Below are 16,480 nucleotides of genomic sequence, written 5' to 3'. Positions count from 1 at the left end.
ATTTAGGCAACTGGAGATAGTTTTCTAATAGAGTTCTTGCTGCAAAAAGACAGCAACCAACCACCCAGCCAGGTAATTTCCCACATATGTAGTCTGGGTTTTTTATGATTGACTCTCTCTTCTCTTAAAGCTTTCTGAATGTGTAACTCATCTACCTCTCTATCTATACATGGATTTCTTTGGACAAGTACAGTTATTTTTTCAAAATATTCTCCAGCATTTGAGAAAGATTTTTTTTTTTCCCCCTGAATGGTTTGACCTAACGCGGATCAAATCTGCATGTTTCACACTGGCCCAGAATTTGCTGTCTTAAAAGCTGCAAAAAAGAGAAGGCATTAGAAGTGTTCATTTTATAGTGATATATTTCAAGATGGTTTTATACTTAATGGAATTACAGTTGGCGCCCTGAGTACCACGGTTTTGCCCCTAGAAATTGAAACTGGATTTTTAGACAGCCTTTCAGATGCCGTTTGGTAAAGCTGTGGTTGCTCGTCGTGATTTACGGTGGCAGTCACCTCCAGTCTCAAAGACTTATTTTAATGTTTTGAAGGTGCCTTAACGCGTTACTGAAAAGATTTCTGATCGGCACTGCCAATTCTTTTTTTAGAGGATGGATGGTGTGTTATAAGCCCGATATCTAAAAATGCCTGCACTTCTCACTTCTCCCTCAAAACGTGGCGATAATTACATTTAAATTTCAGAAGATGGCGTTGAAGATTTGCAATTAATATCCTAAACTCTGCATGTACCCTCTGCACCGGCGGCCTGCCAGCACAGCGCGCGATGACTGGTTTTTTGATCTGATACGTTACAGCAGAAAGGATGTGGATGTGTGTTGGAGACGTTAAAACAGAACAACAACAAGAAAGTGTCGTGGCATGAAACACGTGTTTGAAACCCGAAAGGCGGTAAGAAAGACTTTTCATGCGAGCCCGGACCTCGCTCCTTCATCCCCCCCGGCTCCCACCACGTTAGGGCAGGGGACTTTGCAGGCAGGCAGGCGAGCGGGTTACCCACCGCCCAGCCCCGGCTCTGGTGCCGGTACTCACGCCGGGCTTTCCCGGGGCAGCGTCCCCTGAGCTCAGCGGGGCGGGAGCCGCTCCCGGCCGGGGCTGGCGGCTGCCCCCGGCTCCGGCGGCTGCCGCCCCGTCGGGGCCCGCTGCCTGCGGGGCCCGGCCCCGCTGCTGCCCCCCACCTTGTCCCCCATTTCACACCTCACGGGCTGCACAGCACGGGGCAGGCTCGCCGGGGGAGAGCCCGAGCCCCGAGCCCGCCGGCTCGCCCTCGCCTCGGGAGGGGGTTTCTCATCCCCCTCCGCGATCCCGGCTCGGCGGCCCGGGCGAAGACGGGTTGGGTCGCAGGGGGTGCGGGCGGGGGGGACCGGCCCCGGGCGCGGCGTGGATGCGTGGGTTGGTGGGTGGGTGGCTGGGCGGATGCCCCCGCCGTCTCCCCGGCCGGCGCCGTCTAGCACGTTTCTGGTGGGTGTAGCTAGATGGGTCTTTTACAGTAAAAGCCGCCTGGCTATCGCAGGTAGGAGTTTCCCCATGCTATTTATGTATATGTGTCTGTCTGTATAGATTTAAAAAAAAAAAAAAAACCGACGCGGACGCAGAGAGGGCGCCGGGCTGCGCGCCCCCCCCCCGCCCCGCGGCGTGTGTTTACCAGCAATGGGCATGTGTCACTGCCTCAGATGTTTTCCAGCTCGCAAAGTCCCCGCTCCCCTCCGCCGGCTCCACCTCCGGGCCGGGGCCCGCCCCCCCCCCCCGCCCGGGCACGACGCCCTCCATCATATAAAGAAACTTCCCGGTGCCGCCGGCCCAGTCGCCGTGCGCCCCGTCTCAGCAGCCGCCCCGGCAGCCGGCGGCCCCTGCCCGCTCCCAGCGCCGCGACAGAGGTAAGCGGCGGCGGCGAAGCCCCCCCGGCCCCCCCCCCCCCCCGCCCCGCCGGGCCGCCTCAGCGCTCCGCCCGCTCCCCCCCCCCCCGGACAGAGCGGCCCCGCGGCGGGACCCGACGGGCTGGGGAGAGAGACGGGGGTGGGCGGTGCGGGCACCTCGGCTTTCCCCCGTTTGGGCTTCTCCTGGTGCTGTCGGCACCTGAGCGAGCCGTTTGGCCTTTTTTTTTTTTAAAGAAATATTTTTTCCCTAGTTTAGAGCAAAAAAATAATACCCGCCCCATTTTCTGCTCCCGAGGTGAAGGTGCGCACCGGCCCCCGGCCCTGCCGGTTCCCACTGCCCTGGGGAGGGTCGCGGGAACGGGGGGAGGGGGGCGGGAGATCCACTTCATGCTCTAAGGGGGGGAAAGGGCTTTTTGGGGGTCTTCGTACGGGCTCCGGCGGGCTACGCGCGGGGCAGCTGCAGCTCCGGCCGCCCCCCAGACACATCGTGCCCAGGGGAGAAGGTGGGGGACCGGGTTTGGTGTCCGGGGGGATGCTGCCGCCTGAGGAGGGGTGTAAGGGGTGCGGAGCTGCCCGTCTGCCCACAGTAGTGTGCACGTGTCATACAAGGGGTCTCTGAAGGTCTCCCTGTGTGTAGAGGCAAAGACTATGGGTGAGGAATCACTTTTTTATTGGATATAATGGGGTAAAAAACCCCACCAGACTAAGCTTTTGGGCATTCAAGCGTTTTTTCAGGTCGGGGAGTCAAACCTGACGCCAGGTCCCCATCACTGGTGTTGGTGTCCTCACGTTAGGACCCTTCCAGCGGGTGCCCATCACTGCAGGGCCGCACCGCTCCCAGTGCGTGCCTGCACCTCTGCGTGTAGCTAGGGCTCTGCGTGGCTGGCTGCAAGCTTCCACGTCTCTGGGGACACTGCCCTTGTGCCAGGCCCCATGGGTTGCTGTCTTTCCACTTTTAGGTATTTGCAATGTATAGATTTGAATGTTACTATATAGGCGTGCTGGGAGCAGTTGCGGGGGTAGATACATATAGGACATCATGTGTTCAAATGTGTCTTGCTTAAGTGAGCTTGTGAAAGCTACTTTGATGTTATAGTTAGATGCTGTATAAATCATAACTGCATGTGAAGCTCTCCAAATTGTGTGGATGTGGCTAACATAACATATGTGCACTGTCATATGCACATACATTTTTATGCAATTTTTTTCTTTTTTGGTTAAAAAGTAAAAACCCAGTTGAACTCCGAGCAGGACAGGGGGTTTGCACCTTAAGTCACTTGCAATGAAAATTTCAGCAACCTGCATACGTTCATGCAAAACAGTGTCGGGACAGGGGGGAAGTCTGTCAAAATCTGCAGCACGAGCGGTGCCTGGGGAGGGCTGCGGGGGGCTGTGTCCGGTTTCCTGAGGCTCTGTACCGTGTTTCCCGGGCTCCCCAGGGCCCCCCTGCATGCCGTAGCTGCCGTTTGGTGTGATACATGAGGCACCAGAGACTGGGGACCGCTGATGGGGCTCTACACAGGGACTTTAGCCGGCGCCTGACCTGTGGGTTTTCCTCTCCCCCCATCCTGTCCCTCTCCCCCTCCTCTGCAGCCCCCCAGAGAGCCGGTGCTTGGGTGTGTGCAGAGGTGGGCTTGGTGAGGCACCCTAAAACCCCCCACCCGACCCCCGACACGAGTGGCATGAACTTGGAGCCGGGCGAGTGCGGGATGAACTCGGTGAGCTGCGGCAACGGGAAACTCCGCCAGTGGCTGATCGACCAGATAGACAGTGGCAAGTACCCGGGGCTGGTGTGGGAGAACGATGAGAAGAGCATTTTCCGCATCCCCTGGAAGCATGCCGGCAAGCAGGACTACAACCGCGAAGAGGATGCCGCTCTCTTCAAGGTAGGGCTCAGCCCGGGGTCAGGGTTGTGGGACACAGCCGGGGCAGGAGGGATGCCCGGAGGCTCTGCGGTGGCCCCTTGCCATCCCGTCCTCGCTGCCCGCCTCTGCAGGCTAGCTCTGCTGGGTGCCTGCTGCCGCTGGCTGCCTGCCTGGTGGCCCTGGCTGTGCCCTGGTGTCCCCTGTGTTTGTGGGATGAGACAACCCGCCCTTTCCCACTTCTCCGTGTGGAGCTAAATGCTTGTGGGACTGCAGCACATCTATGTCCACATTGGATCATTTTCTCCCTTTCCTCGTGCCTGCTAAACTGTTTTTCCTACCTTACCATGCTGCTTTTTTTCTTAGCCTAAACCTGTAGGGAGTAAATTCATGCACATATAAGCACACACATATATGCTGTTTCTAGCATTGTGGACCTGTACCTTGTAGTTGATTCTTTTTCTTTTTTCTTTTTTTTTTTTTCTTTTTCTTTTTCTTGCTCTTTTGATTATCTGAAATGTTTCCAGGCTTGGGCTCTTTTCAAAGGAAAGTTCAGAGAGGGCATTGATAAACCAGATCCCCCTACCTGGAAGACAAGATTAAGGTGTGCTTTGAACAAGAGCAATGACTTTGAAGAACTGGTGGAGAGAAGCCAGCTGGACATCTCAGATCCCTATAAAGTGTACAGAATAGTGCCAGAAGGAGCTAAAAAAGGTAAAGCATCTCCAATTCCCTGTGTAACAGAGTGTGAATATGTCTCATTGTAAGCTTATGAGGACTGAAGCGTGCTTTTCTGGAGAGGCCCCACAGTCTTTTTTAAGTCTTTTAAGGAGCCAAAACGCAGGGCTCAAGTGCAGCTTGTTCTGATGACTTAAGAGGCTGCGTCTGCGGGAGGACTGTTGGCGTTCGAGTCAGAGCATTGAAAGGGAGCCCTTGCAGAGGATGCAGACAGGCGCCCTGCACATCGCTGGAGGAACTGCTCTTTTAGCTGGAGCCTCCCTGCCAGTTCTGTGCAGAGGGAGCCAAGCAAGCGGCTCAAGGGACAGGCAAAAAAAAAAAAAAATTGCTTGCTGGATCTAGGTTTTGAATACAGGGAAGAGCAGAAGTGTTTTGAGCCAGACAGTAGGTAACTGCTGCGGGGGGAAGAGTTGGGAGCGAGGGATGCCCAGCCTGCAGCCTCCTGGGCAGAAGCTGGGGGCAGTGCCTGCTCTCCAAGAAGCCCCTGGTGCCAGGCAGGGCTTGCGGGAGGCAAAGGCTTGACAGGGCCCGGGGAGGGCATCGTGGTGCGCTGGGTATGGCTGGGCGGCTCTTTTCTGTGGGGCACCGGGGAGCCCAGCGGGACAGACTGCCTCCAGGAGCTGCCTGCAAGGGAGGGCTGGGAATCTTGTCCCGAACGGGCACTGGAGGGCATTTTAGTCCTCTGCTTGTTCAAAGGCAGGTTGTATGGATTTGTCTTCAATGTGCCAATTTCAGATTTCCTTAAGATGTGGTTGACATCATTTACTTTCATCCCTCTGGTGAACATAGGTGCAAAACAGATCAACGTGGAAGAGCAATCGTTAATGATGAACCATCCCTTTCCAATAACGTCTCCTTACACTTCACTACCATCTCAGGTATGACATTAGTTATGCATTTCGCTTGGTGCTTGTACATTGAGCAGCGTCATTTCTGTACTATGTGCTATGTCTGTCTTTGCTGGCGTGGCTCTCTAGTTGTCTCTGGGAAGAAACTTTATTATGAAAACTGAGAAATCGAGAAGCAACTTTTCTAATGTCATATGAGGCCGCAGGGTGGTTGATTTCCCTTGGTGTTGTTTATCCCTGAGTAATAGCTTTTTTCTGTTGGGCGATAGCTATTAGTGCACTGCCATTCTGTTGATGCCAGAACGTAAGCACCCAATGAAGCCTTGCTCTTCCAAGCAGACATTTGCCAGCAATGCTTTGACTGCCTTTTGTTATTCCACCCTGCTTATTATTTACACCAGTGGTGAGAAGTTAATTTGAAAGCCTCATTGGTGGTGGCGGCGAAGTGCCGTTCGCGTAGCCAGGGCAATGCTTAGACCTCTGCGGGCTTTGGCAGAGCAAATCAAGCAGCTGAAATGTGAAAGCTGGTGCAACGCAGAGCATTAGTTTTGGCAGCTGCTGAGTAAAAGACTATCTCGTTAAATTGAATAGGTACCAAACTACATGGTGCCCCACGAACGGAACTGGAGGGAGTTTGCCCCGGAGCAGCCGCATCCCGACATCCCCTACCAGTGCGCCAGCGTCCCCTTCGCAGCTCGCAGTCATCACTGGCAAGGGCCTGGCTGTGAAAATGGTAAGACGCTCCCATTTAGGGTTGCTTGCTGAGGTTGGTCACCTAGAAGGGCTGCAGATTTCAGGTTTCTTATTTGTAGCTTTCATTGGAATTAACAGAAGTGGCCGGAGAGGAGTGCTGGGCTCCCTTCAAAGAGAGCCATGGGGCCCGTGGCAAGAGCCTTTGTCCTAGCTCTTGCTTTCACTGCCACCATACGTGCGGTGTGTGAGCTATGCAGTCCTCTGAGTTGATACAAGTCAGCCCCCAAAAGTCCTGAGCTGTCTCAAAAGCCCTGAGCAATAAGAAGGGAACCAATCTCCCCCCAAACCCCAAATGGGAACATGTGTTCTTCAGCTTTGCTTTCTGATTTTGGACCTTTTGAGGCACACATCAGTGAGTTTTTCCCTCCAGCCTTGTGGATTAGAATGGCATTATTCTCCCGAGAGGAAAGCTGAAATTATTACTTGGTTTTAGTACTGTGGCAATGGGACAACTTGTCATGGATTGAGTCTCTCTTGGGGCTGGTACAGCAGAAACAGAATAAAGGGACGTTCCCTCCCCCGAAGATCTCACAGTACCAGAGTGTAACATAGTCACGGCTTTCCAAGCTCTGCATCCTTAGGAAAAAGCCTGAATTGTGAAAATTGGCAATGCTGAAGCCTGCAGGGGATAAAACATAAGAGAAAGGGACCTGTGTGCTGTAGACCCTTGCAGGATAACTCACCTGAGGATGCAGGCTTTTGCTTCGTGAGGAGAAGCAGCTGGTTCAGAAGGGCAGGAAAGGACGGGAAGCGAGGAAGGACTTCTTAGAGCAGATGCTACATTTCCAGAGGACAGTTCTCTAGAGGTTTTGGTGCAGAGAAATAAACTTCTGTTTCTTTGGGTCTGCTAAAAAGTAAATGCTCAGTGCACCGCAACTTTTGCGGGCAGTATATTGGAATTATTAGGCAGAATCCTTTGCTTTTAGTTGAGCTGTTTGCTAATAAAAAATCGAGGTATCAAGCTGAATGAACTCTGCACTGAAGTACATCCTCTGCAGCAGTTAAACACACGTTCAGACGCTTTGTTGAATTTGGAGGCAGTTGTTAGTGGCTGGTATTGGGTTTCTCACTCTAAGACTTCTCCAAGAGATGCAGATGTTTTGTATCCGCATCGCTCCAGCTCCTGATCATGGTGGGTTCTGCCATTGGGAAAGGTTGTGTGCACTTGTCTGCAACTCCCTTGCATCATCCTCCAGAGACTTTCATCGACATTAAGAAACAGGAAAACATCAATTGGCCGTGTTATAATCCACTTACTGATAGGCATCTCTTGGAACAGTCTAATAGTACTCCTGGTAGTAAAACCCTAGTAATCTCCCGCTGCGCAATGTTCTTTACCTGCTTTTTAAACAGTGTTAATTCCAGCTTTATTGTTATACCTGTCTTTAGTAAAATTCCTTATACTGAATGGATTATTTTATGCAGGCAACTTTTAAGAGCACTATAGTCTAGTTAAAAATGTAAATTATTCCTGTAATAGAATAACACGTTAGGTAAGGAAAAAGTACTAGGGGGAATACTGAAATGCCAAGGGAGTATTTCATGCAGACCCAAATAAAAATGCCAACTGGTAGAGTTGGCATACCTGGAAAAATTGGGAAATAAGATCTTTTTAAGAAGAAGGGGGGAAGAGAGATTGTTCCTGGCAGGGCCCAGAAAAACTCGCTTTTGCATCGCTGTGATCTCTGCCCGAGCTTTTCTTTGAGGATTTAGGCAGCTGTCACTGACTTTTGTTTGTGAAAACAGGTTGTCAGGTGACAGGAACCTTTTATGCTTGTGCCCCTCCTGAGTCCCAGACTCCTGGCATCCCGATTGAGCCAAGCATAAGGTCTGGTGAAGCCCTCGCCCTGTCAGGTAAGGTCCGTAACCCCCCGGGCTTTCTGGGGAGCTTGACAAGAGACTCCCACTTCTGACTTGCCCTGGCACCGTCTCTCTTTCTGATGAAAAGGAAAGAGAAGAAAAAAAAGAGAAACCTCTTTAATGAATGAATTCGGTGTGTGGGCTTAAGCCTCTGTTTGCTAGGATAGTTAAGCACTTGTAGCCCCAGCTCCAAGGGACCGAGGGACTGTGGTTAATGTTAATGGAAGCGCTTCGCTGGCTCACGGTGTTAGTGCTGGGTTGCTTCGGTGAGCCACCAAATCAGGCCTTCCCAGGGGAGTTTGGAAATTTTGGGGTTTGTCAGTGACTTTTGGCTCAGTTTTTCATTTGGGGGGAGCCTCCAGAAAAGCTGGTGTTATCTGGGTACCTTGCTGTGCTCCTGCTGGTGCCATCTGGCTTTGCTCTGCTTCATTATTCCTGGTGAAAAAAAGGCATTCGGGAAAGAAAAGGAAAGTTATTTTAGCCAAGTTTGCAGACATCCAGATGCTGGCGGACTTTCTGAATAACTCTGGGAAAAGGTGTGGGAATGTGCTTTTCTCAGAAATAATGGATAAACCTGTAACACGACGCTCGGCAGGTTTCTTGGGCGGGATTGTTCTCCTGAATCAGGGTCTGTACGTATGTATATATGTGTGTGTGTTTCTGTATATGTATATATATAAACATATCTTGTACACACACACTTTTTTTTATATATATGTGTGTGTGTATATATATATATATTCAGCGCTGTGTGAGTTCTTAGAGGTCAGCCAAGTTGACCGAATGGTCATTTGAAAGTAAGGTTGGGGATTTCAGGCACAGCCCTGTTGGAACTGGAGCCAGCAGTCGCTTCTCTTCAGGCAGCTGAGTGCAAGTTTGCAGGTCCCCTGTGCAGAAGCCTCTTTTATGCAAAATCTGGGGAGAAACACAGCTAATTCATGATTAAATCAGAGGAAGTGGACTGAGCCGGTGGGTTTAATTGTGAAGTGAACTTGGAAAATGTGACCAACAACAACTTTTCATGTGCAGACTTTTCCTTTTAAATGGAAATGTGAAGTTTGCGGGATGTTAGTTCCTACCAAATTCCCACATCAGTAGCCCTTATAATAAAATGAGAGAGCATTAATGCTACCGTGCCCCTAAAGTTTTGGTATTTATATTCTTTAGATGATTTTTGCTAATGTGAGCCTGTCTTCTGGGTGGTGGTGACCACCAGGCTCAGAAATCTCATGCAAACCTGTCTCTTGGCGTTAGTACAGACCTGAAGCCTAAAACATTCATACTAACGTATCACAGTGATTCTTTTTTTTTTTTTTCCTTGTAGATTGTCGGCTCCACATCTGCTTATATTACCGTGAAATACTGGTAAAGGAGGTGACAACTTCTAGTCCTGAAGGTTGTAGGATATCCCATGGCCAAAGTTACGAGGTCAGCAGCCTGGAGCAAGTTGTCTTCCCTTATCCAGAGGATAATGGCCAGAGGAAGAACATAGAAAAACTACTGAACCACCTGGAACGAGGAGTAATACTGTGGATGGCACCTGATGGCCTCTACGCTAAGAGACTTTGCCAAAGCAGGATCTACTGGGACGGGCCTCTGGCGCTCTGCAGTGACCGACCCAACAAGCTGGAGCGGGACCAAACATGCAAGCTCTTTGATACTCAGCAGTTTTTAGCAGGTAATTCCCGCTATGGCTTTGATATCGTTTCTGGAGATGTCACCTGGTCGCTCTCCACATCAGCTTTACGGGAGTGTTCTTTTCGTTTTACCTTACGAGTTACAGTAAGAATTACTCCTCACTTCTTCTGGGCACGCACAGTCAAGGGGTAGTTGACTCCTGAATAATCCTGTCAAATTCTGCTCTCTGTGCACGTTCAGTGCCCCTGCACAAACCAGCAGGAGTGAACTGATGCGTGGCTGGTGACGCTCTAAACCTCACATCTCTCTAAGAAGCGTAAGTAGGAACCTAACAAAATAGTCTTTCCACGTGTTGGGTGACAGAGGAAAGTGGATCCTGATCTTGGATTCCGCTAGTGTAAGTCCTGGGTAGGTCTGTGGTCTGCACTCGTGCTGCTCTCAACTTGACCCAGAGCGAGCCTGAGATGTTGCTCAGAGTATACAAATATCAGCATGAATTTCAGTAGAAAGCCACCTTTTCAGTCTGTGCCAGTGTTTAAAAGATATCGGGGGGATGAAAAGAATTTCACAAGCTCTGGAGTTTCCAGATTGCTCTAAGCAGGGAGGTGCATTATCTCTCCAGAGCAATGTGGGAAGGTCTCGTTTTGCACAGGGCGGTTGGGAGCATCAGTACAGAGAGGGCAAGCGCACGCTTCAGGATGGTGCCTTCTCCTTCCGGCCCCTGGAGGGAAGGGGCAGAGCCTCAACCCCGCTTCCCAGCATTTCTGAGCAGTTAGAGGGAGGAAAGCTGTCCACCCAGAGAAACTGGTGGGAGCCGGTCATTGTCGCAGAGGACAACTTGGCCAGCAGGTATATGTTGGCCCCTTTTTTGAGATGTGTTGTAGGAGCATCGCTACAGGTGAACTGAATGCCTATGGTTTGGCGTGTTTTCCCACTAGAACAGGGCATCAGCACTGGCATGAGCCTCTTAGGAGAATAACGCCTTGCAAAATTAAAAAAAAACCAAAACACCAAACCCAAACCAACAGCTTTAGCCTACTTTATATTCCAAGGTTGATGCACCATCCTAGCAAAATGGTCAAGCAAGAAATGCATTTGAAGAGAGAAATCTCATATGGATGTGAAAATTGACAGTTAGAAAGGGGAATTTGAGGTCAGGGTATTGGCTTGGGCTTCAATCACATGCTAATTTAAAGACGTATAATTCTGCCTCTGATGATGGTTTTGGAAATCCCTTTCCCTTTTCTCAGGTGGTTTTTTAGATGTACTCTGGGTTCTTCCAAACGGTTGACAGGACATCTCTTTTTAGACGCCTAACCCCAAAGATAAGCTCAAGCAATAGTTATTTTTTCCCCCCTCCTAAATTACTTATGCACCAATGCCTGTACAAACCCAAACACGTGGTTGAAGTCATAGTCTGTGGTGTGTGCAAAGTGAGTTTTTGCATGTGTTGATGCTCAGCTAGGTTTGTAAGTGACTTGCCTTGGGTGTATCACATCTGCATGTTAATTGAATGTACTGAGGTCCCAGACTGCAGGCAAGCTTGGGGATTTCCCCCTTAGGAAACCAGGGCTTCCTTGGGAAGAGGCGCAGGAGACCTCTACCAGGAAAGAAAATATTGAACAACAGAGAAAGGGGCAGGAGCAGAACTACTGTGGACCACAGCTATTAGGACCCCGTTGAGGAGCTGGATCCTGCAATGCAAACTGCGCCGGAGCATCGAGGCCTGTGTTGAGCAGCCTGTACTGTTGAGAAGGCTAAAATGGCAGTAAATCAGAAAACAGGTGGATGGTATCTGGAGAGTACTGCGTAATAAATACAGTAAGTTGGGCTGGGTGGAGAGTAGGAGGATAGAGGAAGAGAATTTGGGAGCGTGAGGGCAGCAGCCGGAGGAGGGTTGCCTTGGCAGAAGGAGGGGTGGCTGGAGCCGGAGTAGCAGGAGATGGGGAAGGTTTGGGGAGGTGCATGGGGAGCCCTGCGGCGCAGGAGGAGGCGGTTGGGCCTGGAAAGGGAGATGGAGAGAGTGGAGTGGTTTAGAGAAGTGCGATGCTGACCTCAAGCCCCAGTTATCCTGCTGGTGGGAAAGAAAGGGCTTTCTTCTCCAGGTCCATGCCACAGGCTGCTGTGTGGCACTCCCAAAGGTATGCAGGATTTGGAGAACTGCTGAGGCCAAGTAAAACTGGGGGAAAGAGGAAGGTGGCAGAAGTTGCCCATTAGCAGTATGGCGTTGGACTGGCCTTGGGTGGATCGTTCTTCCCTGTCCTGTGGCAGCACAGAGGGAAGCAGGGTCCTATGGAAAATCTCTCTTCTCTCCTGGCATACCTCCAGAAAGTTCACAGCGCTTTTAGGGGGTTTTGGGAGAGACTCTAGGAAGAACTATGCTTTACTCTGTGTTTTAAGTGAGCTGCCTATTGTTTTACTCTTATAACTGACGCTCCCAGTAAGACCCGTAGTACCAAGCCAGGGTTGGGACACTATTGTGGTAGCCGCTGAATTCACACCTTGGTCTGAAAAGCTTGCAGTTAGAGTAAAAATGGCAGGGGTGTATTTTGGGAAAAGGTGCATTTGTCATGCCAAGTTTGAAGACTCTCCTTTCCCTGTGTAACAGGGGGTGCTTCATTATAAGACATTGGTTTTAATTATTAATTTCAACTTTTTCCAGAAAGCATGAACAGGGTTATAAACTAAAATGAAATCTACAATCAACTATGTAGCAATACTGCACATAACGCAGACTTTAACGAGGATATTGTGTTAGATGGAATTTTCTCTTTTCTGGAAGGAAATGCAGTGTCTAAAACACAACATAGTGATTTTGGTCCAAGTGGAAGTCTCTTATAAAGGCCTCTGCTGCTATCTTTCGTAGAGGACACTTTGACTATTGGAATAATTACGTAATTTGACCTTTTTCCCTTTGTGCAAGGGTGTGGGTTAGCGAAGAGAGTGCAGGAGCGCAGAAGACACAGGCTCTTTTGCTGGCTCGGTGCATGGCTTAAATAAGGTCGTTCACCTTCCCGTGCCTCCCCGTCCCCCGCTAGGCACAGTGATGACAGTGGCTCTATGACTGTGTCTAGCTGAGCCTGAATTCCGTGCCTGGCAGTACTTTGAGTCTCTGGCTCTACTAAGCCGTTGGTTTCAGTGCTGCTATTGGGCATCCATTTGATTGGGTCCCAGCTACCACCGGTGTCTGCTCCAGGAGGTTCTGCTGTCAAGGCCCAATAGAAATACTAATGGGAAGACATCCCGGTTTGTGCATATGAATGACTTGTGAGGCAAGGCAAATAGAAAAATTGCAGTGTTATAACTAGCTCCCCCTGATCGGTGGGAAAGTCTCCAAACTCAGTGTCCTCTCCTTACCTCTTGTCTTTTCCCTGACCTCTCTCATCCTCCCCTGGAGTTACTTCATCTTCTCCCACTGTGCTGCAGGGTCCTCCATTTGGAGCTCAGCCATCCACAAAGTCTTTCTTACTGGCCTGTACTGGTTTTGGCTGGGATAGAGTTAATTTGCTTCATAGCAGCCCATGTGGTGCTATGGTTTGGATTTGTGATCAAAACAGTACTGATCACACAGGGATGTTTTAGCTAATGCTGAAGAGTGCTTGCACAGCGTCAAGGCTTTCTCCATTTCTCACTCTGCCCCCACAGCAAGTAGGCTGGGCGAACAAGAGGTTGGGAGGGGACGCAGCCGGGACAGCTGACCCAAGTTGACCAAAGGGATATTCCCTACCGTGTGACCTCGTGGTCAGCAGTAAAACTGGGGGGAGGAGTTTGCCAGAGGTTGCTGTTGCTTGGGGACTGGCTGGGCATCGGTTGCCCAGTGGTGAGTGATTGCTTTTTGCATCTCTTGTTTTTCTTTGTTTTGTTTAGTCTTTTTTTTTTTTCTTTTTACCTGTTAAACTGTCTTTATCTCAACCCACAAGTTTTCTCACCTTTGCCCTTCCGATTGCTTCCCCCATCCCGGTGGCAGGAGCGAGCGAGTGGCTGCACGGTGCTTACCTGCCGGCCGGGGTTAACCCACAACACGGCACTTTCTCTCTTCCCAGAGCTGCAAGCCTTTGCTCACCATGGACGCCCGCTGCCGAGATACCAGGTCGCTCTGTGCTTTGGGGAGGAATTTCCAGATCCGCAGAGGCAGAGGAAACTAATTACAGCCCATGTAAGTAGGACTTCTGCCTTACCTGAAAGAAACATGTTCCTTGGAGGATATGAATCTGCCAGTCGGGCTTTTCTACCTTGTGTAGGTTGTGGGGGGAGGTAATAAATTCTTGAAAACGCAGCACCATCCAGACCGGGGTTGAATCCCCAGATCTGCCAAGGACTGACTGGTAGCTGTCAGTAGGGCAGAGCACCTGATTTCCCTCTCTGTAGAGCATCAGTGATCTCTTCTGCAAATCCCTTCAAAACCTAACGCTGAAAGGTACCCTGGAAGAGCTGGGCTGTGTTTTTATTGCCAGCCCAGTTGTGCAGCTCCTTGGGCTGCCAGGCCGGTGCAGGACGCGGTGCTTTCACAACTGCTGCAGCTGAAGGTGCTCCAGAATCACCACCTGCATCTCAGGGACCTCAGCCCTTAATGGGATGCAGGGGCTGCCTGTGCAGCTTCGGGGTTAAGGTAGCTGGCAAGCTCATGGGCTGACTGACCACAGTTCGCACACACTCAAAGCTAGTGTTTCAGGACGCTATCTGAGAGAGGGTGATGACAGAGACTGAGACCAGGTACTTTCTAAATTGGCTGTATTGGCCCATAAAACCACAAGAGAGGTGATAATGCACACGTTAGCGGCAGAGCTTAGCTTATTGCATCCTTGGGAAGAAAACTGGTGTCTCTTTTAATTTTTCGAAAGCCCCTTTGGTAGCAGCACAGGTCCCAAGTCAGACTTTTGTCATAAGCCATGGCCTCCCCTTAGCTGCGTAGCTTTCGTACTGCCACACTGCTGCGTAGCAAGTCTCTGGGGTGGAAGGTGGGAAGCTCACAAATCAATCCCAGGCTATCCATCCCTCCTTCCTAGCAGCCCTTCTCCAGCCCCCTTTTCCATCTCCTGTCCTGGCAGCTTTTCTGTGAGCCTGTACCTCCTGCTCTTTCCAGAGCTTTGCTTCTCCCTTACCGGTTGCTCCTCAACTTGTCGGGCTGTCCTGGCTTGTGGGCTGGTGGGGCTCCACCATCCACCAAACAGCTATGCCCCGGGAGCTGTCTGGCTCACCGTGCCCCGCTGCCTTCCCGTCTCCCCCATGACGGGACGGGAGGTGCTCAGCTGCCTCTGAATGCCGATGAGAGGAAGGGAAGGGGGATCAGTGGGGCTGCTCCAAGGCAGCGATGCCTTCTGGCTCTCTCCCTTCCTAGAGGTGGGACCCACAGACAGCGTATTTTTCCTCCAAAATGGTGCCCGTGTCTTAAAGTGGAGGGGCCTGTTGGTCCCCCGAGAGCAAGCAGAGCTTCAGGTGTTTGTTCTCAGTGTGCAACTTAAATACTTGCAGTCAGAGCCCAAAGCCCTGAGGGGGAACGGTGGTTTCTGAAGAGACAGAAGTGAAGACAGTGTTAAATCATACAGATCCCTCTTGGTGGTTGAGCAGATTCCTCATCAGAGCTTGAATGAACAGAAACAAGAGTAACCTTGGTGTTAGACTGAAGTCTAATTTCAAACACAGTTGTTTGGCGACGTATCTCAGTCTACCCGAGGGCTCCAGCATTTCAGGTTAAGTCCTCAAAGTACTTTACAACGCAGATGAGACTTACAGCACTTTGTGTATGCATTTGAACATGTCGAGTGGCCACGGACATGTCTGGCCCGTAGGCATTGCTCACACCCAGGGGCTGGCTAAGGGGCTGTAATTGCTAATACATCATTTGTGTCACTGGTACGTGCCCTTCTAAACAAAGGCCGTGGTGGTAAGGAGTGTGTGCAGTTAGCAAGGCACGTGGCAGCAGAACAGGCAAGCCCTAGCTTAAAACAGAGATTAGTGAGACCACTGAAATCGTTTTCCCACTCTGGTAAGCAGAACTGTTTTGTCCTGCCTTGTTTTTAACTTAAAACCACTGTAAATAACTAAGATGAGGAGCATGAAATTTTGTCACATGTCTGATTAACATTTTGTCTGTTCTTAAGGTTGAACCAATGTTTGCCAGGCAGCTGTATTACTTTGCTCAACAAAACAGTGGACATCTTCTAAGAGGCTATGATTTACCAGAACTTGTGACTAGTCCAGAGGATTATCACAGATCTATTCGCCATTCCTCTATTCAAGAATAAGATCCTCAGAAAGAGTGTTTTTAAAGGCACTGTAAAGATTTTGCAGAGTGGAGGAGGAGATCTGGGTCACAATTTGGAGATCCACATCACAGCTGGATGTGTTCAGGGGTTCAATGATAGGAAAGTGAACTAGGACAACCATATTGTATGATACAAATGACGGGTCTTCAACGTTTGGATGCTACATCTCACATAAATTCCACTGTCGCTGAGAATAACACAAAACTGACAAAATGATTGCTATGTTTACGTTTGCTTAATGTTCTCCTTGGGTTTTGAGGACTGATTCTTACCGAAGACTTAAATCCAGAGTTTACACTGTTAGATGTGCAGAGTTATTTATTTCGGGTTGCTGATCTCAGGGAAGGTACATAAATTTGTGGTGTTCCCAATTTGAAACTGTAGCTACTGTAGGTGGGTAGCAAACGTAGATGGTTTATTGAGAGTAGCTAATACATCTAAGTGGTTATAAATTTAGATTCATAAGTGTGATGCCTATATTCTTGTATAGAATATTTCAGCGTATTTTTTAAAAACAATGCAATTCTTCAGAGACATATTTTTTTAATGCCTGACTGACATTTGTCCTGACAATGAATTTTGTTGCTGCCACTGTTGTTATTGGATTAGCCCCCATAATAG

At 50.0% G+C, this 16,480-nt stretch overlaps 1 protein-coding gene across 1 annotated transcript; it reads left to right on the top strand.

Moving 5' to 3' along the window:
* The first annotated feature begins 3,561 nt into the window (after nucleotides 1–3,561).
* IRF4 (interferon regulatory factor 4) lies at nucleotides 3,562–15,838 on the top strand. The gene is made up of 8 exons (XM_076332259.1): nucleotides 3,562–3,780; nucleotides 4,284–4,470; nucleotides 5,284–5,372; nucleotides 5,934–6,075; nucleotides 7,842–7,949; nucleotides 9,280–9,633; nucleotides 13,637–13,749; nucleotides 15,695–15,838. The coding sequence occupies exons 1-8, from the start codon at nucleotides 3,577–3,579 to the stop codon at nucleotides 15,836–15,838; spliced, it is 1,341 nt and encodes a 446-aa protein (XP_076188374.1). The 5' UTR covers nucleotides 3,562–3,576.
* The last annotated feature ends 642 nt before the right edge of the window (nucleotides 15,839–16,480 follow it).

Source organism: Aptenodytes patagonicus, chromosome 2, assembly GCF_965638725.1.
Source record: "Aptenodytes patagonicus chromosome 2, bAptPat1.pri.cur, whole genome shotgun sequence".
Classification (NCBI taxonomy): domain Eukaryota; kingdom Metazoa; phylum Chordata; class Aves; order Sphenisciformes; family Spheniscidae; genus Aptenodytes; species Aptenodytes patagonicus.
This window is presented reverse-complemented; position numbering and strand designations above follow the sequence as displayed.